Source organism: Lipotes vexillifer, unplaced genomic scaffold (genome assembly GCF_000442215.2).
Source record: "Lipotes vexillifer unplaced genomic scaffold, Lipotes_vexillifer_v1.1 scaffold1156, whole genome shotgun sequence".
NCBI classification, from domain to species: Eukaryota; Metazoa; Chordata; class Mammalia; order Artiodactyla; family Lipotidae; genus Lipotes; species Lipotes vexillifer.
In genome coordinates, this window is record NW_006773601.1 from 329,759 (window position 1) to 357,238 (window position 27,480).

The 27,480-nt window shown below is 35.8% G+C and overlaps 1 protein-coding gene across 1 annotated transcript in view; it reads right to left on the bottom strand.

Annotated features, from left to right (window-relative positions):
• Window positions 1-274: 274 nt before the first annotated feature.
• The window catches only part of GLCCI1 (glucocorticoid induced 1), a 142,571-nt gene continuing 115,365 nt past the window's right edge, over window positions 275-27,480 (bottom strand). The window contains exons 6-10 of the mRNA XM_007448446.1: window positions 27,336-27,452; window positions 22,686-22,838; window positions 14,718-14,928; window positions 1,779-1,899; window positions 275-623 (exon numbers count right to left, since the gene is read on the bottom strand). Coding sequence (XP_007448508.1) covers window positions 275-623; window positions 1,779-1,899; window positions 14,718-14,928; window positions 22,686-22,838; window positions 27,336-27,452 — 951 coding nt within the window. The remainder of the gene's footprint in view (window positions 624-1,778; window positions 1,900-14,717; window positions 14,929-22,685; window positions 22,839-27,335; window positions 27,453-27,480) is intronic.

The following is a 27,480-nucleotide window of genomic DNA, read 5'->3' on the forward strand; positions in this document are numbered from 1 at the left end:
ACAGTACTAATCTGTCAAACATACTATGAAATGCATAGTCTCCACTTAAAATGCTGAATGATACACACATTTTTGCAAGCATTACTGCTTTCCACAAAAACTGCTGAACAGGAGTTCCGTCCCTGCCAAGATCAGTGTTAAGAGATACTTTATGATGCTGATAAGTATTCTGTTGGTGGTGGTGTCAGGAAGTTTGTCACTCCATGCAGATAGATGTCTGAGATCTAGTTCCTAATCCAGGGAACACAGGGTAGAGGCCAGCTCCCCCTCTGCTTTAGATGATCACGTAGTTCTGAGCGGAGATGTGCTCCTCGCCCTGCAGTTCCTGCAGGAGCTGCTGCGGCTGCTGGGATGGCTGTTGGACAGAGGCCTCTGTGGAGCCCGTCACGCTGGTGTCATCAGAAAGAGACGTAAAGGAAACCCGGGAGGAGAGCTGCTCCACGGTCAGGGTGGCCAGAGCTGAGCTCTGGCCAGAGTTAGGAGAGTTCTTGAGCATCAGGTCAGAGGCAGGTAGGAGAGGGCCGAGAAGTTTTACAGGACAGAAAGCTGATCCGGTTGGGATGAAATTAACCTTGTTTTTGTCAGGACATGAAAAGAGAGGGGCTGCGATAGGCTGGCGAGACCTAAAACCATAAAACAAAATTAGGTTTACAATCACTAAAAAGTTAGGCACTTTCTGAATTAATTGGAGTTCTCTAAAACAGCTAAAATGTGGATGGCAGGGAATGAATTAAGTGTACACAGAGGGGTAAACATCTTCCATAGCACAAGTCAGCTGGCACACTACTGATGTACACAGCACTGAGGTGACATTTAAAACAGAAGGATTTTCAAAAGGACTGGGCAGACAGAATTTTTCAGAGATTAGTTTGCTTTCATTCATTTAGAAACATGGATTATGCGATGTTAAAATGACCTTTTCTGTTAAGTACATTGGGAGAGGGATTACCCAATCATATATTTGGTTTTAAGCATTTCCTCCTTTCTCTGTATCTCTATACATACTTCTACTAACACAGATCAGGAAAAATAGTTTCAGTAGTTTCTTGGTGAGTCAGCCCAACAGAACAGCGTCCACAAGCCCTTCCTCCCCTCCCCTTCCCCGGGAACTAAGCCATCAACTCCTGCAGGACCCGTCTCTGTCCCCTTCTAGGTTACAAGAGTGCAGCAGCCTCCACTAGGGCACCTGCACTGGGACAAAGGGATGAGTGAGTCCAAGAGCCACACGCTCTTTTTTTGAGTTATTCTGCCAGGTATTTACAGCATGAACCTCTTTTCCCTTTAATTTCTATTTTATACGTACCGAACTTTCAAAAAGAAAAAAAAAATCTGTGAACAGAAAGTCTAAATTCAATGAATACACATGCTAGATGTGTCTACAGGGAAGGAGACGAGTTAGTGAGTTCCCTCTGGCTTGTGGTATCACTATCGTTAAGGCTAGCCACACATGGATATTCACTTTGCTGCTAAATGTCTTTTTCTTTTTAGCCATCTAAATTAATAGAACTTTTGAAAGGAAAATTCTTAATGATTAAAAATAAATCTTTTAGGTAGTAAGGATGAATTTCCAAGTTTCTTTGTATTAGCATATTTCCAGCACACAGACTCTAATTCTCCTTCAATAAGATCTCTTTTGCCTATTCAACTCTCTTTTCATAATTTGCTTTTGAAACACATTATCAGCTGGATGGAGTAGTTGATTCATCTGTAATCAACTGGTCTCAGTAAAAAGCTTTACAGCTTTGCAGATCCCAGCTGACAGAAAAGACATTACTTACGCCATTTCCTCAAAGACCTTCACTCGCTCACATCCCTCTGGGGGCTCCCGTTTGAACATGTAGCTGTTGTTTGGTTTGGGAGATGAAGCATACTTGGGTAACGGTGAGCTACTCCCACTGTCTGTAAATTTAAAGCAGTTATATTAACTAGTGATTGAAAGCTCTTTTAAATTAAATTTGATTTCCAAACAAGCAGCCTTTTGCACAGTTTATCCACTATTGCCCCTTGGCTTCCACCACGGAGCTTCCTTTATTGCAAAGCTGTTTCTAACATCCTTGTGTAGTACATATCTTATGAATAAAAGCTTCAATGCAATAGTAATCTGCCATACCACATAACATAAAAAGCAGATATTTTGGTCCAGACAACTGGATTTTGAGTAAAGTAGAGCTGTAATCCTGAAAATAAATACATCATTATGTATTTCAAAAAGGTAAATAAATGGGGTAATATTTATAGCCATGCAGAATTTTAAGAGATTAAATACAGCATTCTCTATATTTTCTCACTGTTCAACCGGTTTAATTGAAAATTTTAATATGTGGAATAATCTTCATTACAAAAGTTCTTAGCAGAAACGTTAGTTTTTCTAAACACTGTGAATAACATGTATTCAGGGAAAAATAGGCTTATAACACAATATACTTTCCCTTGGCCCACAATAAAAAGGTAATGTTCAGAATTTTGCCTTTAAAATGTCTATATAAAAGAATTTTTTGAGCACTATTTGTATTTTCGCTGCTGGAAGCACGAGGAATCTAAAAGCATCTCTATCCAACATGTTTTCTTCGTATTTTTGACCAAAAAGAAATGGTCTATTCATGAAAAGCCATAAAACCTATATGCAGTTTCTCCCTTTCTCCCTACCTGGCAAAGGATTCTGGAAATTCATATCCACCAAAATATGTCATTATCTTTTTAAGATGCCAAGTTGTAAAGTCAGTAACATACCTTTATAAATACAATAGTCCTATTTAAACAAATTCTGACTTAATGCAAACCGATCCCCCATGCTAAAATACTAAGCACATGACCTACTGAGATGTAGTATTTTTGTATGTATTTTGAAAGATGGCATTAGTACCATAAATTTCAGGTGTCACAATTTTGATAAGTTGCTTCAGTTTAGGATACAGTACATGGTCCAACATTCAGAATCTGAGTAACAGGGAGGGTTTTTTTAATCATCATTAATGAAGTATAATACACACTTAGAAAGTAGACCCTTGAGGCACACTTAGAGTGTATTAGGTGAATGATTCAAAGAGCATCTATGTAAGTGTTGGGCATGCAGATGTGTGCTTATATTTGAATATGGCTATATCTCTGGCTGGGAAATCATTGCCTGCAAAATAACAAGACCACATTATTGGGAAACCTAGAAAATCTCATAGTTTCCCCATCACTACTGTTACACATGTCCATAGAGATTATGCATAGTCTTGGGAAGGAATTAAGTCTTAGAGTTACGTCGGGTTTCTTCAAGACTTGAGGATTTTCTTAGACTCAACATTTATCCTATATTTGCTTAAACAAATGGGAGGGAGGAGAAGGAATATTATTTTTTCCCTTAGGTAGATGCAAAACATCATTAACCTGACTAGAGTCAGACTTTGCTGCTATTTGAGCTAGGCTAAACCAAAACGACTGGTCTTCAATCAAAAACTGGTGGGAATGAGGTCTTGAACTCGGTATAATACCAAAAATACAGGTTGACCTTGCTTTATTATCCAAGCAACGACCAGCCATGCCAAGGATATACATGAAAGAGCAGCTATGGTGTGTACTGTCTCCATGGAGAGGACTGGTGGTAACAACACAGCCCTGCTGCACGCAGGATGGGCCTAAAACCGTGGGCTCGATGCCTTTAACAAGCCTTGTCTGCCTTCAGCAGGGGTGTGACCATGTCAGTAGTTAAGAATCCACCCTATTATCATGTAAGAAAAGTCATCTTGGCCACTCTTACCGTCTCCTGTGTTCTATTTCTTATTACATCATCAGACCTACCACATGATTTCTCTCATGACATTACTGATGGTTTCAAGGGACCTTCCCAGAATTGAAAGCTAGATGTGAGTTGGATAATCAGCAAAACTAACTGTCTTCCTATAAACAATCTACAATGAATTAAATATTAAATGGTTTTTCTCCTTGAAATTTTTCTAATTTCCGGGGCTTATATTTTTACAGAGTTTTACCCACTTAAACATTCTTTTATTGGGGGCGGGGAGGAGGGTGACAAATGTTTAAACAAACAAACACAATATATTGCTATCCCAGAAAGATAGTATTCAGTGCTATTATACTGCCTTGACTTTTCAATAAAAACTGTTTGTTGAGAATATATATATACGTGTGTGTGTGTGTGTGTGTGTGTGTGTGTGTGTATTTCATTTAATGTTTGGTGGTCTGGAAAGACAGAGCTTGAAAGAAAGAAATTTGGAGCCGTAAAGAGATTTCTTAAATCTGGGGTTTTCTCTTCAGGTAAATAAGCAATCTGATAGAGTGCAAAGAGGAACAGGGAATGGAGACAACTTTCTGGGGTTTTAGTTCTGTCACTAGCTGTATATAGTTGTATAACCTTCAACACAGCTGCCTCTCTAAGTTTCTATATAACTAAAGGAATTTCCATTCCTGACTCTGAAATTCTGTGATTTTTACAAAAGGTTCTAACATACAAAAAAGGAACAGTGTACCAAAATATTTTTTTTTTGCTTTACAAATGGCATGCTTTAAAAACAACTCCCATGAACAAACTATTCTACCCATTCCAAGCTTGGTTGTCTAACTCCTGCATTTAGAACTCTGTGTTGAGTTTAATAACCACATTTCATTAAGAGAACATTATAAATGTGAGGTAAGCATGCTTGCTCAGGAGATTCAGGATGAAGTCTCATGGTAATCTTAATTTAATCCCTTCTGTTCACAAGCATGATACATTTTCTCATTCTCTTATCCCACAACAGGATAATAACTAGACATGTAATTGAGATTAAGTTAAATGTTACTTTATGTTCTTATAACCTCATAACCAATGAAATTAGATGTGATGAATACAACTATTTACATATCTGTCTGCATTCATAATAGTTTCATCTATATTTATAACAGAATCACCCAGATCTCAAAATTAATAAGAGTATGGAAACATTTTATTGACTATTTTATTATAAAAGATTATAATTATGCATGTGTACCATATTTATGATTAAAATATAAGTAGTTTGACAAACATTTTAAAACACATCATAATGAACTAAAGCTTGGAAAAGTTAGAGATATTACTGAAGTCTGAAATTCCATATAGAAACAAGACTCATTAAACTGTGTGTACTTTTATAGTTTTAGAGTTTTCTGAATTTCTCCTTATAAATGGCCTCCATTACTTCTGGTATATTAAGTTGTATGGCCAATAATTCTAGTATAAAAAAAATCATATATATTAAGTTGCTTCATTTATGTAGGAAGGTATGTAAAATCTCTGCCATGGTTCTTTTCTAGCCCTAAGTCTTTATACGTGCTTTATCTCCTACTATCAGATTACTTTATCAAATTAAGTAAAATTAATTCTAAAATAAGCAATATAATTACAAGGTGGTGGTTCTTAACCCGGTTTCACATTAGACTCACCAAAGATGTTTTAACAATACTATTAAATGCCAATGTTGAAACCTCACCCCTCAAGAGGTTCTGATTTAATTAGTCTGGGGCCCATTCCCAGGCCTGTGCTGGCTGTTTTTTTTGGTAAAGCTCTCAAATGCTTTTGAAGTACAGCCAAATTTGATAACCAATCATGAAAATGTTAAAACACTGGTATGGAGTCAAGCCATCTGACTTCTGTCTAGGCCTAACTGCATGGCCTAGGAAAAGTGTGATCCCCTTGTGTTTTGATCTATAAAATGGGAATAACTACTGATATGATGGCTGTGAAAAATGTGTACCTGAAACAGAATAAGCTCTCAATAAATACTGCTACAATAGTAGAAAGAACACATCATTCCTAATTCACAAATTAACAAAGGTGAACCATTCAGAAATTAAGTGCCTATTCTACTTTCTTGGTAGAAGAGAGTACCAGAAATGTCATTTTTAATAGGTCTGCACACTAACTTTATTAAGGTATATAAAGGTAAGATTTTGTGTCTGGCAGGGAAGCCGAGTAACACTTGGAGTACCAGATTCTCCAGTTTATGACTGCATAGTAGGAACTCTGCCAGTTCATGATGGCATCCTTTAGCATATGGAGATCTACCATTCCAAAATTTTAAAACTAATGCCTAAAGTATACAGTTTCTATAGATTCCTCTACATAAATATTTATTACATGTGTAGCAAGAGCCAGTAGAATGTAATTATTATTCTATCTTTCGAAGCTAGAATAACAGGCTGAGAAAACGAGCAGAGTTCAACAAACACTAAACTTAGTGACAAAGTTAGCCAATTTAGAATAAGATTATAAATATGATGAACTAAATAGGATCTAAACAGAATTGCTATTCTAGTATTAAAATTACTTCTTTTCCAGAAAATGTGGTATGTATACACAATGGAATACTACTCAGCCATAAAAAAGAACAAAATTTTGCTATTTGCAGCAACATGGATGGACTAGGAGGGCATTATGCTAAGTGAAATAAGTCAGACAGAGAAAGACAAATACTGTAGGATATCACTTACATGTGGAATTTAAAAAAATACAACAAACTACTGAATATAACAAAAAAAGCAGATTCACAGATATAGAGAACAAACTAGTGGTTACCAGTGGAGAGGGAAGTGGGTAGGGGCAATACAGAGGTAGGGAAATAAGAGGTGCAAACTATTAGATATAAAATAAGCTACAAGGATATACTGTACAACAGGGGGAATATAGTCAATATTTTATAATAACTATAAATGGAGTATAACCTTTAATAATTGTGAATCACTGTATTGTACTCCTGTAACTTATATAATAGTGTACAGTAACTATGCTTCAATTTAAAAAATTACTTTTTTTGCATCAGGGAATGAAATTATCAGCTGTAGTGTAATTTGATGGTCTAATGAAATCAGGAGAAACAACTGTAGTGTTTCTTGACAACAAACTTTTGGAACCAGTTGGCATTACTGATTGTATTGAAAACCTGCATTTTCAGTGAAAAAAAAAAAACTGTGGAAGAGTAAGGAGAACATTTGACTTTTACAAATAGTTTCTAACGTTTCTCTACAATTTCAAAGTCAACCTTTTATGAGAAGGTTACAAAATTTTAATAAAACAACACATCAGCTATAGCTAAGATCTCCCTTACATCAGCATTCAGCAAAGGGTAAGGAGAGAAAATGTAACATAATCCTTGTTACTTATATTTTTGAACTTTGTCTCAAATAAGACTGTTTTGAATTAATGGGACTTACATTCCAAATGTTAGGCCCATTAATTAAATATTTGTCATATGTGGAAGGTGTTTTATATTTTAATCATTTATTCCATATTCACTGAATTGATACTAATTTACAAAAAAAGCAAACAAATCATAGTTGTGCTTTTGTTTTTGTGTACTCACAATAAGTACAATGCTTCTTCTGCAAACATAATCCTGATATGAAGAACAACATTGCTTATTATTGTCTCCAAATCTGACTTGGCATCCTTGATATGCTAATTACTGACTCGGAACCTTACATGAACGCGAACAAATCACCCTGAATCTGACTATCCGACATGGCAGTTAAAAAATGAAAGCAAATCACTCTGTTGAAGACAGTCTGCAAACCAATTTATAGACTAAAATCTTGTCTCTCATAAATCATTATGGTAAAACTAAACTGAAAATAAATTTCAGATTACCCAGAATATTTTATATCTTGAAAAGTAATGTAATTAAGGTTCTCAACAAAATCAAAATCAGTCTGATGCAATCTTAGTTTTTTTTATATTCTTGAGGTTTTTAAATGAAAAAATTTCTAGGGACATCAGTTTTCAAAACACTGAAACACACTGTTCATATTAAAGTGCTCCTAAAGTATCCTACAGGGGGAGAAAATGAAAACTTCTAATAAAATTTCAATATAATTTTAAATGTACACTTATGTATATTTACTGAGCACTTAATTATGTACAAAACAGAAGACAAAACAAAATGCTATGTATCAGGTAAAACTCAGTATTTCTCTCTCTCTTTTTTTTTTTCCCAGTTCTTGCTAAAGGGAAATGGTATTATAACATCTTTTCAGCAGATAACCAAATGTAATCTTAAACTTATATAATGGTCATCTTAAAGCCTGTTCCTTCTCTGACATTCACTGCCTTATTAATAGTGGTAATCGTTTTCTTATGTCCCAAGCCAGAACTTTGTTAGAACTTTGCCTTTATCCTCATTTTTCTAATCCCTCGCCTTGTACATCTAATCAACCACCAAATGCTGCTGATTCTTCTTCAGTCTGTTTCCTCCAATTCCTTTGTCCTACACCTGTGGTCTCCCAATTAAGGTGCACTAAACAATCTGCTGATATGCAGGAAGAAAATAGAACATTTATACGTATTTACTTTTTATCTCTAAAAATAAGAAACTAAGCTTTACCAGCAAATATTTCATATATGGATTGAATTGTGTACTTACATAACTTAGAAATATATAAATTTATATTACGGGTACAAATTAAAAATTGCTGAAAAAGTATGTAATAACTCAAGTTTGGAGAGACGGGACTAGGCTATTAAAATAGCATCTTCCCCTCTTGCTGTCTCTCTCCACGTCTGTAGCTTTATCCTTAAAGCTGGTCATGTCCTTTAGCTCAGCGGTTCCCAATCTTTTTGGCACCAGGGGCCGGTTTCATGGAAGACGTTTTTTCCACAGACGGGGGTGGGTGGGGTGGTGAGGGGTGTGGTGCCTCAGGTGGCAGTGCTAGTGATGGGGAGCGGCAGATGAAGCTTTGTTTGTTCAGTCGCCTGCTGCTCGCTGCCGGCTGTGCCACCGGGGTTCGTAACAGGCTGCAGACCCCTACTTTAGCTGACAAAAGATCTTTGCTTGCCTGGTTCTTCATTTCTTTCAGCAAGGCTACAAGGCCCTTATGAAATAGTGGCCTTTCTACCTACCTCTCCACTCTCACTTCTTTCCACTCTCTACCATTTACCCCTATGCTCAAGCCACCCAATTTTTTTTTTTTTTTTTTTAACTGTTCTCCACACACCAGGCTCTTTCATAGCTGAATGACTGTGTAATGGCTGTTCCTCCTGCAAAGGCAGCAAGTAGTAGTGTGAGGTTCCTACAGAAGATCTTTGTTGGCATCTGGACTTAACAAGATTTAGGAAAGTTAACTTCATTTCTCTAAGCCTTAGGCTCCCCATTCTTAAAATAATGACAATGTCCCTCCTCATCAGATTGTGATAATATTACAGGGGATAACAAAGGTAAAGTCACCTGGGCAAATTTAATCATCATAACAATCCTATGAGGCAGGTGCTATCATTTTCCTTAATTTACAGGTGAGAAAACAGATACAGAGAGGTTGAGTAACTTGCCCAAGGACACATAATTAGTAAGTGGCAGAGCAGAGTTCAACCTGGCTGCACCAGAGTCAGAGTTCGTTACCATCATGCTATCTGCCTCACTGTTTTGATCTATCTCAACTCTAGTGTCCTCATTAGACTAGACGATCAAGTTCCAATCTAACATTCCATGCTTCTCCTCAGTAGAGTCTTAGAGTTTAGGCAACAGCTTCATTGGGTCTGCCTTCTGTTAGTCTCATAAGGAGACACAGTGCAAGGAGTGGCTTCAGTGTGTCCATATTTCTTCTCAGAGGAACATAAAAGATAACAGGGAGAAAAAAATTCAACAGATCCCCTTTCCTCTAGCCCATACCCTATTTTTTCCCCAGTCATGATCAGAGTAGAAGATGAGATGGATTTTAGTAAAGTTACTTCCCTTCCCCTAATTTCAACAGGAAATTTGAACTTTATGGCTTCTTTCTTACCAAAGGCCTATGATCACTAAGTTAGCATACTCTTAGAGTGGTGACTGTTTATTATCTTTTTTTTGGTTGGTGGTAGCGGGGAGGATTATCATACTCTTCCTGAACATTCAAAAGCCTAACATATATAAGTTAACCACTTAAGGAAAAAGACACCAATGTTTTCAACAAAGCTATAAAAATATATTCTTAAAAAAATGGACATACCATGAAGAAGGAATACTCAAAAAATCTCGACTAAGCACTACTCCATGCTAATGCTAGGCACCACTCTAGTTGCTGAGGATAAAGTAGTGAGCAAAATAAAGTTACCTGCTCTTGATGGAGCTTATAGTCTAGTAAATAGATAATAGAAGATTAAGTGAAATTATATATGCAGACATATTAATAAATTTTGGTTTGCTTTTGTTTTAGACTGAGTTGTAACTGCTAGAACTGAGTTGTATACTTACTAATAATTTTGAATTAAGAATAGTAACTCATCCATAGAGAGCTAGCACAGCAACTGCTATTAGTAAAATTGTAGACATTTTCCAAAAGAGGGGGAAAAGGCATTTACTGGATGCTTCTTATACGCATCAGATAATGGGAGTATATGTAATTTTAGATGTACTCTTGAAAAAGCAAAACAGGGAAGATGACCTTAGGGATGTAATTCTAGAAAAGTTCACTTTTTAACCTATGGAATAACTCCTTTGTTGGAATAAGACTTCTACACTCTTTGTAATTTTACCAGCAAGAGGTTCTTCTAGGATAATAAGCATCCTAGAATTATGTGGGGAGAATCTTTTGATTGAGAAACAGATTCAGGCTCAAAAGCAGCAATTTGCAAGGTGTGGTAGCTAAAAGAAGTATATCCAACATATCTATTTTCACAATATAAACCACAAAAAGAAAAGTACCACAAAATCTTGGCTGATTAGGATATCTAGAAGGTGGAGAGTTAAAGTATGGTAAGGGCAAAGGTCAAACAATGTTAAGAAATAGAGCCCTAAAGATGAACGCAAATCGGGTTTAAAATGTATACAGAAAGGAATAAGATATCAAAAAGAGTCTCTTTTAAAAGTCTGCCTGGGGTCAGCCCTAGACCCTGAAAAGATAATACTTTTCTTTCTTTTCTGCAACTATGGGCTGCTCAGTCCTAATACCCAAAGTTTAGAAATATTAATATTTATAAGTTAAATCATAGTATGAGTTAAATAGGCTTATATGCATTATGCCCTGGAAACTCCATCTACATGATATACATTGTTCCTGTGGGAAAACATAGTTTAAGTTCCAAGTAATCAATTTATGGACTCTTGGAATACAACTCTTGGTAGTTGACCTGACTAGAATGGTCCAGTTGACGTCATGATTAGAATAATCAACGTTTCCACAATATCTTGCAAAACTGCAGAATTTTATAACAACCTGCCTAAGTGAATTGTGCCAAAGATCAACTATAAGTGGCAGACTGAAGTCTAGATTTTGTGGCTCGCTACCTTATTAAGGAAAGCTGGCAGAGCTGCTAAAAGAACTAATATTTGACACTGCCATTTACATTATATAAATGACTGTTTTTCTCCCTTGCAGCTTGGGCATGATAATGTAGAAGAATTTAGGCTAACTCTTAGGATATATTCTGAAGATGTCAAGAGAATAAGAACTCTTATTCTGGATCCCTGAATTCTCCACACATATTATCATGTAGGAACTGTGGCTGTTATTAGGTTAGTAAGCCTAGCAACTTTACACATTACCAGGCTGTCTTCAGTCTTTAGGTCACTGGAAAAATCTGTCAGATAAACCACCAAACCCAAAATACTAAAACCTGAACATAGTCTCTTAAAGGCTGGACTTTTCTCAATAATGAGGGTGTTTTTGTCCTGGCACTGCAATTGAAACAGCCAAAGAACCACTATGCTAATCAACTAAAATTATTTTATAGGTCTCAAATTATATATGTGTCATGGAGAAAAACAGATGTTAGGAATAAGCAGAAATAATAAAGTCCCGAAAAGGATAGGATATAACAGATGAGTACTAGAAAAATAATCAGCTAACTAGCACATCTCTCATTAGAGCTATATACTCACAATGCCTATCCCTCTCCCCACCTGTGCACACCAATCCAGGCACCTAGAAGATGTCTGAACTAGCTAGTCTACAACAGCAACTACAGAATAGGTAGGTACTCCAAATCAATTCTAGTTGACTACAAAATTACAGTATCAATTCTGTTTTCAGAGTTAATGATGCACACCTATTAGAAATCTATAGCTTGCTTTTTTTCCTCTTTACTGGAAATAAATGTAAAGAAACGAAAGACCAATTTAAGCCTCACTGTGGAAAAATGCAAATTGTAAGCTAGAATTAGTATCTTAAAAAGATTTGGACTGTCCATTCTGAAGTAATGAGTCAGAGATTATTCTATAGTTTGAATGATTTAAATATGTAAGTTTCAGAAATTGCAAAACTGACAACTCCCTCTCCTTTGTACCTTTAGTTTTCTGAACATACTTGTATGATAGTGTAGATATATTTATGTCATGAGGTCTTAATTCCCAAACTGAGGTAGTTTTGTAGAAAACAGAAAAGTGTCTTAAATGATTCTGTAGTCTTCTTAGTTTCTAAGGAAATTTTTTAAAAATCACTATTAGTCACACCCAACACCATTTATTGAGTGTTTACTACATACCAAGAGTTGTGCTAAGCACTTTGTTCCAATATCTCATTTAACCCCAATAATGGTATGAGGTATGAAAACAAGTATTATCAGCTTGTTTTACTAAGAACAAAGTTTGTTTTAACTATTAGGGGAAAAACTGTTGGCCTTAGAGATGATGTGGACCAACGTTCTCATTTTACATTAAACAAACAAGAGGAACAGAAGAAAGATAAGACACTTGTGTCATGCAGGCAGATATCTGGTATAAAAGAATAAAAGGGCATAGAGAAAAATATACAACCAAAAGCAGTCTTAGGAAGAAGTCTAACTTCTCTAAGAAACAGCCAGAATTCAGAATATTGTACTATCTCGAAGAGATACCTGCACTCCCATGTTCACTGCAGTATTATTCACAATAGCCAAAACATGGGAACAACCTAAGTGTCCACGGACAGATGAATAGATAAAGAGAATATGGCTCTAACTGGTTGTGAGATTGCCTCATAGAATATAGTCCCGCAGAGGCCAAGAAGACAATCTCACAACCAGCTAACCAAAATGGAATTCATCTATCAGCTTCCTAATACATCTCCCTTTTGGTTCAGCATCTCTCAACTATCCACAGTGTTAAACTTAGAAGAAAGCAAAACTCCTGAATTAACTGCCTAGCCTTATTATCACTGTTATTTTTACTTTTAATTTTAACCCAACTGTAAGTGCCAATAAGTAGCAAAAGTGGTCTGCACTTATCTTTTCTAGTGGTATAATAAAAAAATACGGGTTTTACAAGATCTGTTTCACCATATACCACCTCTGCAGCCTACAATAACTTATGATTATTTAACATTTCCATTTACCTTCAAAACAAATACTCCTACTAGAAGCAAGGTGTTTTCTTGTTTGTTTTACTATGAAACATCCGTACTAAAAATGCGAGGAAGTGACTGCTGTCCTAGGATGCCTCAGTGAAATGAAAGTTTCCTAGTCTGCATTCTACCATATCAACATTCCACTTGAAGCAGAGAGATATGCCTAACTAAAGTACATCCTTAATGGAGGAAGAGAGTTCACAAGGCTTCCAATAAGGAAAAGGTGAAAAGGGGAGAACTGTTGAGATCCATCCACAGAAATAAAAGAGGACAAAGTCCAAAGTAGCTTCCATCTAACATCTCAGCAGAGAGTTAGGCGTAATGATGACTGAAAGAAGCCAGACCAAAAGAATACACACTGCATCAATCCATTTCTATGAAACCCAGTAACAGGGAAAAATTAGACTATGATGATGGAAGTCAACAGTGGTTACTTCTAAGTGGAGAGGAGAAGGATACTGTCTGTGAAGGGGTCTAGGGATCCTTCTGGGATGCGAAAAATGTTCTGTACCTTGATCCAGGTAGTGGTTTCATGAGTGCATACGTGTGTAAAAATTCAGAGGGCTTAGCACTTAATATTTGGGCACTTTAAATGTATTAATACCTCAAAATAAAACAAATTGAGTGGGTTGGGGGTCAAGTCAGGACAAGGCCCATAAAAAAATCCTGTAAGATTCTATAAACTTTAATTTTTTCATGTTTTAAAATCTGTGTTGCCTATGATCTTGTGGTGAAAAGCAATAAATGTGTTAAAAGGAAGTTCAGTGTTTCTTTGTAAGTAGCTAGGAAGGTGGAAGCTGGGCAGTCTTCAGTACCTTTGGTATCTGAGTCTGAGGGGGCTAGAAACTGAAAGAAGAGAGTGAACAGTGGTAGGCAAGTGCCTGACACGAAGACAGGAGGACATGGGCAGACAGGGCTTGACAGGCAATAAGAAACCCCACGGGTTCTGCACTCTTATTGGTGTTAGTTAATAATTCATCTACATACCATAATATATTCCCTGATGTGCTGCAGGTACTTTTTAAACTTTATCCCACTTGGTTAAAAATACACTCATTCTTCCAACAGATTTTTTAGAAGTTATTTCCTCCCAAATTAATCTGAATACAAAATCTAACCTCAGGCACGAGGAACATAAACTTTACCATAACCATCCTTAACTCTGGATAATACCAAGGAAAAAACTGTGTGTTATATGATGTGAAGCTGTACACATTCACTTTATAGCTTTCATTAGCTGTTATAACCATGCGCTGTGCTCCTCTGACACATTTATGGAAGATGTTTGCGAAAGTCACAAAGAAGGGGGTACATGAAACCAATGAACAAACCAACCTAGATCAACCAATCCTTTACAATCCCACCATTCAATGAAACAAAAAAGGTGATGTAATGGTCTAAGACAAAGAAAGTAGAATGACCAAGGCCTTATAACAAACCCTCTAAATGGATGATTTCATTCTCACCTTTATCACGATCATAGAGTAAATCTTCTGTTGAGCAAGGGCTACCGTCCTGGGATTCCGGGGGACAGAAGGGGGAGACACAGGGGGAGTGACTGCTGCAACTACTGCTGCGCTCCTGCACAGAGGGGGTCTGCGTGTCGATGCTGCGAGTGCTGCTGCTCCGGTAGTGAGCAGGGAGGGGGGCTCTCCGACCATCCGGGATATCCAAAGGCTGGAAGAGCAACAACCATCACACCGTCAGTGACAGTTCATATACTCCATCCATATAGAAAGCACTGGTGTTTCTTTTGATTTCATTTTGCAGTATTATCGCCACCACAGTTGATTCTTCAGAGAATAAAGATACCAATCTTGTGTCTTAATTTCTGCCAGTCACTTTTAGGTCAGCACTCCCAGTAATACTCTTCAAGGACAGGGGCTTCTTTTAACACTGTATCCCTAGCATTGTGTCTGGCACACAGCAGACATTCAATAAACATTTGCTTTTAAGAATTAGTCATACCGCTCAAGAAGTCACTTTGACTTGATAATAAAAAAAGAGAAATCTCATATTCACAGGTATGGATTTCCGTTTGTTCATTCTTCTTCTTCTTATTTTTTTACAAGCCAGGAACAGATTTTGCAGTTTACCCAAAATTCATAATAAAAGGTTTATTCTATTAGTACTCAAGGGAGGATATTAAGATAACTCAGAACATTTCTTCTAATTTGGTATCCAACTGAGTAGGACTACTAATGACTTTTGCTGAGTTCTAATGCATTGTTCTGAGTGGCAAAAATAAGAAATAGAAATGAAATTATAATCATAGAATCATATATGAATCATATTTTTGACCCGAGAAGACCCTAGACCTCATTAGCACAATGTTTTTACCAATAAATAACCTATAGTTCATTTTTTAAATAAATTTATTTTTGGCAGCGTTGGGTCGTCTTTGCTGAGCGTGGGCTTTCTCTAGTTGTGGCGAGCGAGGGCTGCTCTTCGTTGCAGTGGCTTCTCTTGTTGCGGAGCACAGGCTCTAGAGCACAGACTCAGTAGTTGTGGCGCATGGGCTTAGTTGATCCACAGCATGTGGGATCTTCCCAGACCAGGGCTCGAACCCGTGTCCCCTGCATTGGCAGGCGGATTCTTAACCACTGCACCGCCAGGGAAACCCCAAGAACTAAAGTTTAGAGCTCCTGGTGACATGGTCAGTTAAATGGCATCAGAGCTTCAGCTGCAGTGGACTCTTTCTACTCTGCTTCTGCTGTAAAGATATATCTTGCTCATCAGCATGCTAACAAAGTGAGGTCAACAAATACAATTGTATATATTTACAGTATTTTTGTCATTACATAGGCAAGATTGAAATGCTAGGAAAAAAGAACCAATATATTCTTAGTTTATTTACAACTTATTTTCACTGTTTACTGCTATTACTCTGAGCTTTGTCATTTCAGAGATTTTAGAAACACTGTCAGAGGGAAAATGAAGTAAGATAAAATTAGGCAAGACTCAAAATGTATCAATGTTTTTCTACAACAAATTAAGTGAAGGTCAAAACCTAAAATAAAAACTTCATCTATCTATGCAGAGTTGCTAAACCAAAACTATACCATTTTCACAACCTGACAATGACCGTGCTACTGTAAAGAGAATATTCAATTATGGAATATTAGTTTTGTCAACAAACAAAAAAAGTAAAATTTTCCAATTTAGGAAAGGAATATTCCCAAGGGAATATTAAGTTACTTGGTCAAACGCTAAGAAAATTATTTAAAATTTTTCTTTTACTTAACTAAGTTTAGATTTTAATTACAACACTGCACTAAATTTTAGAATGAACAATTCTAAGAATAAATCATTGGTGCAGGTTTTGGGGGGTTTTTTTGGACAAAATTATGTGATAGGTGTGTGAGGTTTTCAGAACAACCCATAAAGAAAGATCATTTTGGAATATGTATGAGGGTTAAATGACAGAGATCTTTCTTAAAACTTAGATATTTAAGTCAAGGAAAATGCTGCTTTAATAAAATGTCAATATTGGTAATTAGTAAAAGAATAATGTATCAATTTGTAACTAAAAAAAGTTTAAGAATTTGAGTTATCTTTTATTCATGTCCTATTTGATACAATCACTTTGTATTCCCATTTCTGAATCTTTAGCTGGATAATATATATCAATTTCCTTAACCAACTTCTGTTTTGTTGGGGAGGGGGTTCAGAAGAATTAAAATAACAAAACAGATTTTAGAAGTTTACATATTTACACAAAATAATGATGGGAAATATAAAGGCTTAGAAGCTACTGACAGGTTCACTGATGGTGACATTTTGATTTATTAAAACTTGGAGGCACACTTAATCATAAATCTAAAAATTCTTAAAATTAATATTTTAGTTATAACTGTGTAGGTTACCCCACAGTAATTCTGAAGTGGCTACTGTGAAATTAGAATATGACTTACTTAAAAGCAGAACTATGTTATTTTTTTTTTAATTGGAGTAAAATTGCTTTACAATGTGTTGTGTTTCTGCTCTACAATGAAGTGAATCAGCTATATGTATACCTATATCTCCTACCTCTTGGACCTCCATCCCGCGCCCCCACCCCCACCGCCCCATCCCATCCGTCTAGGTCGTTACAGAGCACCGAGCTGAGCTCCCTGTGCTATACAGCAGGTCCCCACTAGCTGTCTATTTTACACATGGTAGTGTATTTATGTCAAACCTAATCTCCCAGTTTGTCCCACCTTCCCCTTCCCCCTGTGTTCACATGTCCATTCTCTATATCTGCGTCTCTATTCCTACCCTACAAATAGGTTCATCTGTAACATTTTTCTAGATTGCACAGATATGTCTTAATATACTATATTTGTTTTTCTTTTTCTGGCTTACTTCACTCTGTATGACAGACTCTAGGTCCATCCACATCTCTGCAAATGACCCAATTTCGTTCCTTTTTATGGCTGAGTAATATTCCACTGTATATATGTACCACATCTTTATCCATTCATCTGTTGTTGGACATTGAGGTTGTTTCCATGTCCTGGCTACTGTAAATAGTGCTGCAATGAACATTGGGGTACATGTGTCCTTTTGAATTATGGTTTTCTCAGGGTATATTCCCAGTAGTGGGAGTGCTGGGTCATATGGTAGTTCTATTTTTAGTTTTTTAAGGAACCTCCATACTGTTCTCCCTAGTGGCTGTATCAATATACATTCCCACCAACAGTGTAGGAGGGTTCCCTTTTATCCATACCCTCTCCAGCATTTACTGTTCGTAGATTTTTTGATGGCCATTCTGACCGGTGTGAGATGATACCTCACTGTAGTTTTGATTAGTGATGTTGAGCATCTTTTCACGTGCTTCTTAGCCATCTGTATGTCTTCTTTGGTGAAATGACTATTTAGGTCTTCTGCCCATTTTTTAATTGGGTTGTTTGTTTTTTTGACACTGAGCTCCATGAGCTGTTTGTATATTTTAGAGATTAATCCTTTGACTGTTGCTTCATTCGCAAATATTTTCTCCCATTCTGAGAGCTGTTTCTTTCTCTTGTTTATGGTTTCCTTTGCTGTGCAAAAGCTTTTAAGTTTCATTAGGTCCCATTTGTTTATTTTTGGTTTTATTTTCATTACTGTAGGAGGTGGGACAAAAAAGATGTGTTTTTCCTATGTTTCCTCTAAGAGTTTTATGGTGTCTGGTCCTACATTTAGGTCTTTAATCCTTTTGGAGTTTATTTTTGTGTATGGTGTTAGGGAGTGTTCTAATTTCATTCTTTTACATGTAGCTGTCCAGTTTTCTCATCACCACTTATTGAAGAGGCTGTCTTTTCTCCATTGTATGTTCTTGCCTCCTTTGTCATAAATTAGGTGACCATATGTGTGTGGGTTTATCTCTGGGCTTTCTATCCTGCACCACTGATCTACATTTCTGTTTCTGTGCCAGTACCATACTGTCTTGATTACTGTAGCTTTGTAGTAGAGTTTGAAGTCAGGGATTCCTCCAGCTCCGTTTTTCTTTCTCAAGATTGCTTTGGCTATTTGGGGTCTTTTGCGTTTCCAAACAAATTGTAAAATTTTTTGTTCTAATCCTGTGAAGAATGCCATTGGTAGTTTGATAGGGATTGCAGTGAATCTGTAGATTGCTTTGGGTAGTATAGTCATTTCACAATTTTGATTCTTCCAATCCAAGAACATGGTACATTTCTCCATCTGTTTATGTCATCTTTAATTTCTTTCATCAGTGTTTTCTGAGTACAAGTTTTCTGCCTCCTTAGGAAGGTTTATTCCTAGGTATTTTGTTCTTTTTGTTGCGCTGGTAAATGGGATTGTTTCCTTAATTTCTCCTTCTGATTTTTCCTTGTTAGTGTATAAGAATGCAAGAGATTTCTGTGCATTAATTTTGTATCCTGCAACTTTACCAAATTCATTGATTAGTTCTAGTAGTTTTTTGGTGGCATCGTTAGGATTTTCTATGTATAGTATCATATCATCTGCAAACAGTGACAGTTATACTTCTTTTCCAATGTGTATTCCTTTTATTTTTCTTCTCTGATTGCCGTGGCTAGGACTTCAAAACTATGTTGAATAAGAGTGGCAAGAGTGGACATCCTTGTCTTGTTCCTGATCTTAGTGGAAATGCTTTCAATTTTTTACCATTGAGTATGATGTTTGCTGTGGGTTTATCATATATGGCCTTTATTATGTTGAGGTAGGTTCCCTCTATGCCCATTTTCTGGAGAGTTTTTATCGTAAATGGTGTTGAATTCTGTCAAAAGTTTTTTCTGAGTCTATTGAGATGACCATATGGTTTTTCTCCTTCGATTTGTTAATATGGTGTATCACATTGATTGATTTGCATATACTGAAGAATCCTTGCATTCCTGGGATAAATCCCACTTGATCATGGTGTATGATCCTTTTAATGTGCTGTTGGATTCTGTTGGCTAGTATTTTGTTGAGTATTTTTGCATCTATGTTCATCAGTGATATTGGCCTGCGGTTTTCTTTCTTTGTGACATCTTTGTCTGGTTTTGGTATAAGGGTGATGGTGGTTTTATAGAATGAATTTGGGAGTGTTCTTCCCTCTGCAATTTTTTGGAAGAGTTTGAGAAGGATCAGCATTAGCTCTTCTCTAAATGCTTTATAGAATTTGCCTAAGAAGCCATCTGGTCCTGGACTTTTGTTTGTTGGAAGATTTTTAATTACAGTTTCAATTTCATTACTTGTTTATATTTTCTAATTCTTCCTGGTTCAGTCTTGGAAAATTGTACCTTTCCAAGAATTGTCCATTTCTTCCAGCTTGTCCATTTTATTTGCATATAATTGTTAGTAGTAGTCTCTTATAATCTTTTGTATTTCTGCAGTGTCAGTTGTGATTTCTCCTTTTTCATTTCTAATTTTATTGATCTGCATCCTCTCCCTTTTTTTCTTGATGAGTCTTACCTAAAGGTTTATCAGTTTTGGTTATCTTCTCAAAGAACCAACTTTTAGTTTCATTGATCTTTGCTATTATTTTCTTCATTTCTATTTCATTTATTTCTTCTCTGATCTTTGTGATTTCTTTCCTTCTACTGACTCTGGGTTTTCTTTGTTCTTGTTTCTCTAGTTGCTTTAGGTGTAAGTTTAGATTGTTTATTTGAGATTTTTCTTGGTTCTTGAGGTAAGACTGAATTGCTATAAACTTGCCTCTTAGAAGTGCTTTTGTTCCATCCTGTAGATTTTGGATCACTGTGTTTTTGTTGTCATTTGTTTCTATGTATTTTTAAATTTCTTCTTAGATTTCTTCAGTGATCTCTTGGTTATTTAGTAGCGTACTGTTTAGCCTCCATGTATTTGTGTTTTTTAGTTTCTTTCCTGTAACTGATTTCCAGTCTCATAGTGTTGTAGTCAGAAAAGATGCTTGATATGGTTTCAATTTTCTTAAATTTTCTGATGCTTGTGACCCAAGACGTGATCTATCCTGGAGAATGTTCTGTGTGCATGTGAGAAGAAAGTGTGTTCAAGCAGAACTATGTTACTAAGTTTCATCTTCTAGTATAGTTTTGCTTAGCAGTTCTTAAAGAATTAGCAAATATGTGTCTGATGATCTCATCCTCAAAAAATTAGACCAATTTTACTTCCTTACATTACTGTTCTTAAATGTTCCTTAATGTATAAAGGAAACATTTTAATGGTATACACAGCTAAGCTAAGAGACATCACAATTTCCAAAGGGTTCCTTTTTGGCCTAATGAATATAACATAAAAATTTAACTCTAGGGAGAGTAAAATGGCACAATATTTGGGGATGGTAATTTTAGCAATATTCATCAAAATTTAAAATGTGCAAATGCTTTGACCCAGCAGTTTCACAGCCAGGGAATTGTCTGCCAAGAGTACACTATGTTTTCTAAAGCACTGCTTATGATGACAAAAACTGAAAACAATCTAAATGCCCATCAGTAGGGGACTTTTAAATTATGGTACCTTCATACAGTGATTCAGTATATATTAGCATACATACACATATTTGGAAGCATATACAATAAACTGTGATTGATGCTTACATCTGCTAAGCAATATTCAGAGTTGGAAAAAGTTTCTTTTTCAATGTTATAAATATAAAATTGAAACTGTGTGAATTTTGAGATGAACTCTAAATCAGTTTTAAAATCTACACATTATTTGAAGGAATTAGATACACAATTGACATAAATTAAATCATATTTTAGTTATAAAAAACCATCAGATAGATAATTAAGCCAAATGCTACTTGATGTTTTCTTTTGTTGAGTATATCTTTAAAATGCGGTCAAATATAGGTTCATATGCAGGAGTGTCCAGATTTCTTTTCTGGGACAGAGGTAATTTATAAAGTATTTTTGATGAATTCAAATGGATCAGAGACCTAAATATAAGAGAAAGCTAAAACCATAAAACTCTTAGAAGAAAACACAAGAATAAATCATTGTGACCTTAGATTAGGCAATCTTTTAGATATGACCCAAAAGAAAATGAAAAGTGAAAAGACAACCCACAGAATGGGAGATATTTTCAAATCATATATCTAATAAGGGATTTTTATCTAGAAGGTAAGAACTTTATAAAGACCTTTTACCAATCAGTAGTAAAAAGACAACCTAATTTTGAAATGGGCAAAGGATCTAAAGAGACAGTTTTCCAAAGAAGATATACAAATGGTCAACACCATGATGAGATACCACTTCACATCCACTAGAATGGCTACAATAAAAAAGACACATAATTACAAGTGTTGTTGAAGATGGAGAAATTGGAAGCTTCATACACAGCCGGTGGGGATGTAACATGGTACAGTGCAGCGACTTTGGAAAGTAGTCTGGCAGTTTCTCAAAAGGTTCAACAGAGTTACCATACAAGCAGTTCCACTCATGGGTATATACTCAACAGAAATGAAAACATCATGTTCACACAAAAACTTGTATATAAACTTCACAGCAGCATTACTCATAATAGCCAAAAAGTAGAAACAATGGAAATGTTTATCAGTTAATGACTGGATAATAAAATCTGTATGATTGAATATTATTTGGCAATAAAAAGGAATGAAGTACTGATACATATTACACTATAGGTGAACCTTCAAACCATTATGGTCAGTGAAAAACGGCTGTTAACAAAGGCCAAATATTGCATGACTGCATTTATATGAAATGTCTAGAACAGGCCAATTCATAGACGGAGAAAGTAGATTAGTTGTTGCCTCATTGGAGGAAAATAAGAGATGACTGCTAAAGGGTATGGAGTTTCTTTTTGGGGTGATGAAAAAGCTGTAAAGTTGACTGCAGCATTGGTTGCACAACTCTGTGAATATGCTAAAAACCACTGACCTGTACACTTTAAATGGGTAAACTGTATAGTATGTGAATTATATCTAATAAAGCTGTAACCCCCCAAAGAAAGACTTTTGAGACAGTCCACAGTATTAAAGAAAAAAGTGATTCAAACATCCCATGTAACCTTACCTTGGACACTTCCTCTTTCCCATTATTTTCTTTAATGAATACCTTTTCTAATTCGGGACTTATTCCTTCTACATTGCAGGGCACACGTGAAACAGATGATTTTGGCACTGATACATTTGACAGTGGCATAGGGACTGATCTTGATCCAGTAGCCTACAAAACAGAAGATAAGGTGTTATCAAATTATTTGTGGCCAAAGAAATCAAGAACTAAAGAGCATGGTAAATCTTAAAAGAGAAACTCAATGAGCAGAGTTATTTTGAAATTTCAAATACAATATAAATTCAGATACACATACAGCAGTTTCGGTTCCAAAGTAAGGAAGTAAGGTAAAAATTATAGAGTCAAAGTAATCCTTTATGTAAGTATAAAGGTATGATTGTAAACTGTACACACTTTTCCAGTAGAATGGCAGAAATCGAGTGTCCTCTGCGCTGTTTAATTTTTTTCTTTTTTGTTTTTACTGGAAAAGCATAGTTGAAATCATGTAAGTTGAGTGTATCACATGACACTTCAGCTCTGCTCTGTGCCTGTGTATGTGTTTAAAAGATTTGTTCCCTGCACTGTGACGATTACCTTCTAGTATTTTTCATTTCCATTTTATCAACCATTTAAGAAAGGCTTTTGGATTACTAAGTAGTGTGGCAACAATATCATGTTAAGTTCAGTAACACTCACTTAACAACTATAAGCTTGCTTTCAAAAGTCCTTTGGAGGAGTTTTCAAAAATTAACCACCTCTCATAGCTGTCCTGCAGGAGGTACCACAAAGCGTAAGACAAGCCTTTTGATGCTCAAGGAACTTAAAGAACAGAAAGGAAATAAAAATAAAGAACAAGGTAAAAAAGAACAGTATATGATCTCTACCTTATTCTGAATGATTAAAATTGATATATATGATTCATCATGAGGTAGACAGCTAGTCATTGATTAAATGAATAATATATTTCCCATACTCAGTGCGGTGCTTCTGCCATCTGTAAACTGCTGACCACGAATGTCCTTTGTCTCATTATTAATGCATGAGCTTTTTTCATATTAAAGTTGTAACTCTATGTCATACATTTACTGTTTACTTTAGTATGAAATATCTTTCAGTACTTTTATAGTTTTTCATATTTAAATATTTAACCTACCGTGATTTATTTTTGTGTATGTTATGAAGTAGTATTTTTTCCCACATAGTAATCAAACTGCCCCAACATTTCTTTATGGATTCTGTATTTGATTTCTTTGAGTTGTTACTTGATAATCCCTATACAGAGCTCCACTTTAACTGCTATAACTTTATAGCAGTTACATTTTGCATTGTGGTATCCTATAGGGAAAGCCTTTTCAAATTTTCTTTTTAACTGGCATTACTTTTCCATATTACCTTTGAAAATAACTTTCAAAGTAATAAAACAATTCCTTTTACATTTCCATTGGAACTCAATTTGTATGTTAATGTTGGGCAAATTACTATTTGAAAAATATTGAGTCTTCCCATGCATGAATGACTTCCCATTTGTCTCTATTTTATATTTCATATCCTCAATAAAGTCTTATAGTTTGCGTATTTCTTTTAAGCCTAGGCATTTTATATTTTTCATTTTATACATATACTAACATGTTATTGCTAGTTGTAACATAATAAGAAATATGTACTTGGTTTCTACCCCTGGTTCCTGACACAGAGTTCCTAAAATCTTATAATTTCCTGAGGGACAGGGGCACTAGGAGCATCTTTTGTTCCAATATTTGGTTTCTGACACCAGTCCTGACACATAGCTCCTAAATCCCTTGGAATTTCCTGGGAGATAGGACCAAGAGTTTTTTGCTCTAATGAGGCGACTCTTGGTGGGTTCCTGAATAGGTTCCAAATGCAGGGGCTGGTCACTAGAAAGAAGCCATGATTAGAAGCTTGGAACTTCCAGTCCAACCCCCATCCCCCTCATCCTCTGGTAAGGAGAGGGGCTGGAGACTGAGTTAATAATTAATCATGCCTATGTGATGAAGCCTCCCAAAACATCCCTACACTGCGGGTTCAGAGAGCTTCCAGGTTGGTGAACACACATCCGTATACCAGAAGGGTGGCATACCCCAACTCCATGCGAGCAGAAGCTATTGCACGTGAGTTACTTACAGACCTTGCCCTGTGCACCTCTTCATCCTGCTGTTCATCTGTATGTATCCTTTATTATATCCTTTGTAATAAACAAGGAAATGTGTTTCCCTGAGTTCTTTGAGCAGTTACAGCAACTTACTGAACCTAAAGAAGGGGCTGTGGGAACCCCTTCTTTATAGCCAGTAGGTCAAAAGTACAATGACAATCTGGACCTTTCAACTGGCATCTGAAGAGGGGAAGTTTTGTGGGGCGGAGTCCTTCACCTGTGAGGTCTGTGCTAACTCCACGTAGTTAGTGTTATAACTGAATTGTAGGACACTTGGTTGGTGTCTGACGAGTTGCAGAATTGGTTGGTATGGGAAAAAAATCTCACACATTTGGTGTCGGGAATGTTATAAGCAGAGGGAAACAGTAGTTTACCTTTACTAGTATAGGAGAAAACAACTGATTTTTATGTTTACATTTTATCTGATCATTAAGTTCTTAGTTTTTCTCCTTTTTATTGTGAAAAATTATAATCATAAGTATAATTAAACAGAATAGTATAATGAACACTCAGGTGCACGTCATCCAGTTCCAAAACTTATCAACATTTTCTAACTATTTCATCTAAACATCCACTTGTTTTTGTTCTTTGAGTATATTAAAGCACATTCTAGACTTCATATTTCATCTACAACTATTCCAGTAGGTATAGCAAAAGATAATTATTTTTAAACATAACTACAATGCCAAAAAATTCAATGTAAATTGGGAACAAGTGTATAAATTTTTTCTGTTAAATCAATATGTCAATAGATATACTATAAATGCATTGGGCTCTTACAGAAAAGGTGTTTGAAATAAACAGAATAAGAATAATAATTCTACCAGATTAAGAAAAAAAATTAAGGCATATGTGAATTTTCTCTTGAAATGTCTGAGGCTTGCTTGCCAACTACATGTTTGTTTTACAGCTTTGATGAGGTATAAATGACATAGAATAAAATCCTCCCATTTTAAGTATGTAGCTCATTGAGCTTTGTAAATATATAGTCATCCAATTATCAGTATAATCACATTTTATAAACTTCTATCATCCAAAAAATTTCTCTAGGGCTTTTCTACAGTCAATTCCCACCCCTAATACTTTGCATCATTTTGCTTTTTTGAGGATTTAATGTAATGAATCATATAGTATGTAGCCTTTTGCTTCTGACTTTCACTTGCCATGATGTTTTTGAGATTCATCCATGTTGTTGTTAAGTACCAGTAGTTCCTTCGTTTTTACTGTTGAATAGTATTACACTATATAGATGTATGAAGGGTTGTTTATCCATTCACCAGTTCATGGATATTTGTTGGTTTCCATTTTTTGACTCTTATAGATACTGCTTCCATGAACAATGATATAGAAGTCACTGTCTGGACATATATTTTTATTTCCTGTGGACAGATACCAAAGAGTGGAATTCCTGGGCTATGTGGTCAGTGTATGTTTAATTTCTTAAGAAAATGCCAAACTTCTTTCCAAAGTAGCTGTACCATTTTGTGTTGCCACCAGCAATGTGTGGCTGTTCTGGTTGCTTCACATCCTTATCAACACTTGGTATTGTCAATATCTTCCATTTTAGCCATCCTATCAGTTTTTTAATAGTTTAGTAAATTCACTTTGATTTTCTAAATATACAACAATATCGTATGCACATAGTGATAACATTTCTTACTGCTCTGTCTAGAACCTCTAAACTACTAGCAAATAACATCAATAATTACAGACATCTATGACTTCATTTTTATTTTAACAGAAATACTTCCAGTATTTTATTGTTAGGATCTAACTATATTTGCAGTTAGTCCCATTAGGAAGTGTCCTATTTTAGGATAAGTTTTTATCACATATGGATACTGAGTTTTTATCAAGTGTTATTATGTTATTCAGCATCTACTTTGACTTTCTGATGCAATGAACTATAACCTAATACATTTCCTAATGTTGAATTATCCTTACATTTGTGAAACAACCCCTAATTAGATTTTTTTGATACACTACTTGGGTTTCTCCTGCTATACTGACTATACTTGATTTACTAAAATTTACATTAACATTTGTAAGTAAATTTGGCCTAGAATAGCATTTCCCAAAGTTTGTTCCATGAGGATGTGAGTACATGTTTGGGGTGGGGGTGGGAGGACAAAAAAACGAATTCTCAATTTCTTCCTTAGTCAGATAGGGGTGAAATACATCAAGAGACACAGAGAGAGATGGGTTAAGGTACTATTAGGAAGATTAAATAAGATAATGCCCAGAGTTGCTTAGTAAGTGAATGAGCTAGGATTTCAGCCCAGGCCAGTAACAGTCATCCTTGTGACCACTACACTCTGTTATGTCTGTTATTAAAAGATTACACATATGGCTAAAACAAAAACTTCTTAAAACAACATTGTAATGTAACAGAGCTAGAGATTTACATTAATTTTTTTTTAATCCTAAAATGATGGGTTCTCATTTATAATGAACCCTTTAAAAGGAATTATTCCAATCTAGACAAGAAGTTAGCCTACCTGAGTGTGATTGATTGCTATATGGTTGCCATGGAGAGGTGACTGACGATCCTTCTCCTTACTGTGCCGACTGCTCTGCTTACTACGTTGTAGTTGCTGCCTCAGTTTGGCAATCTGCTTTGGGGAGAAGGGATGAGAAGCAAGA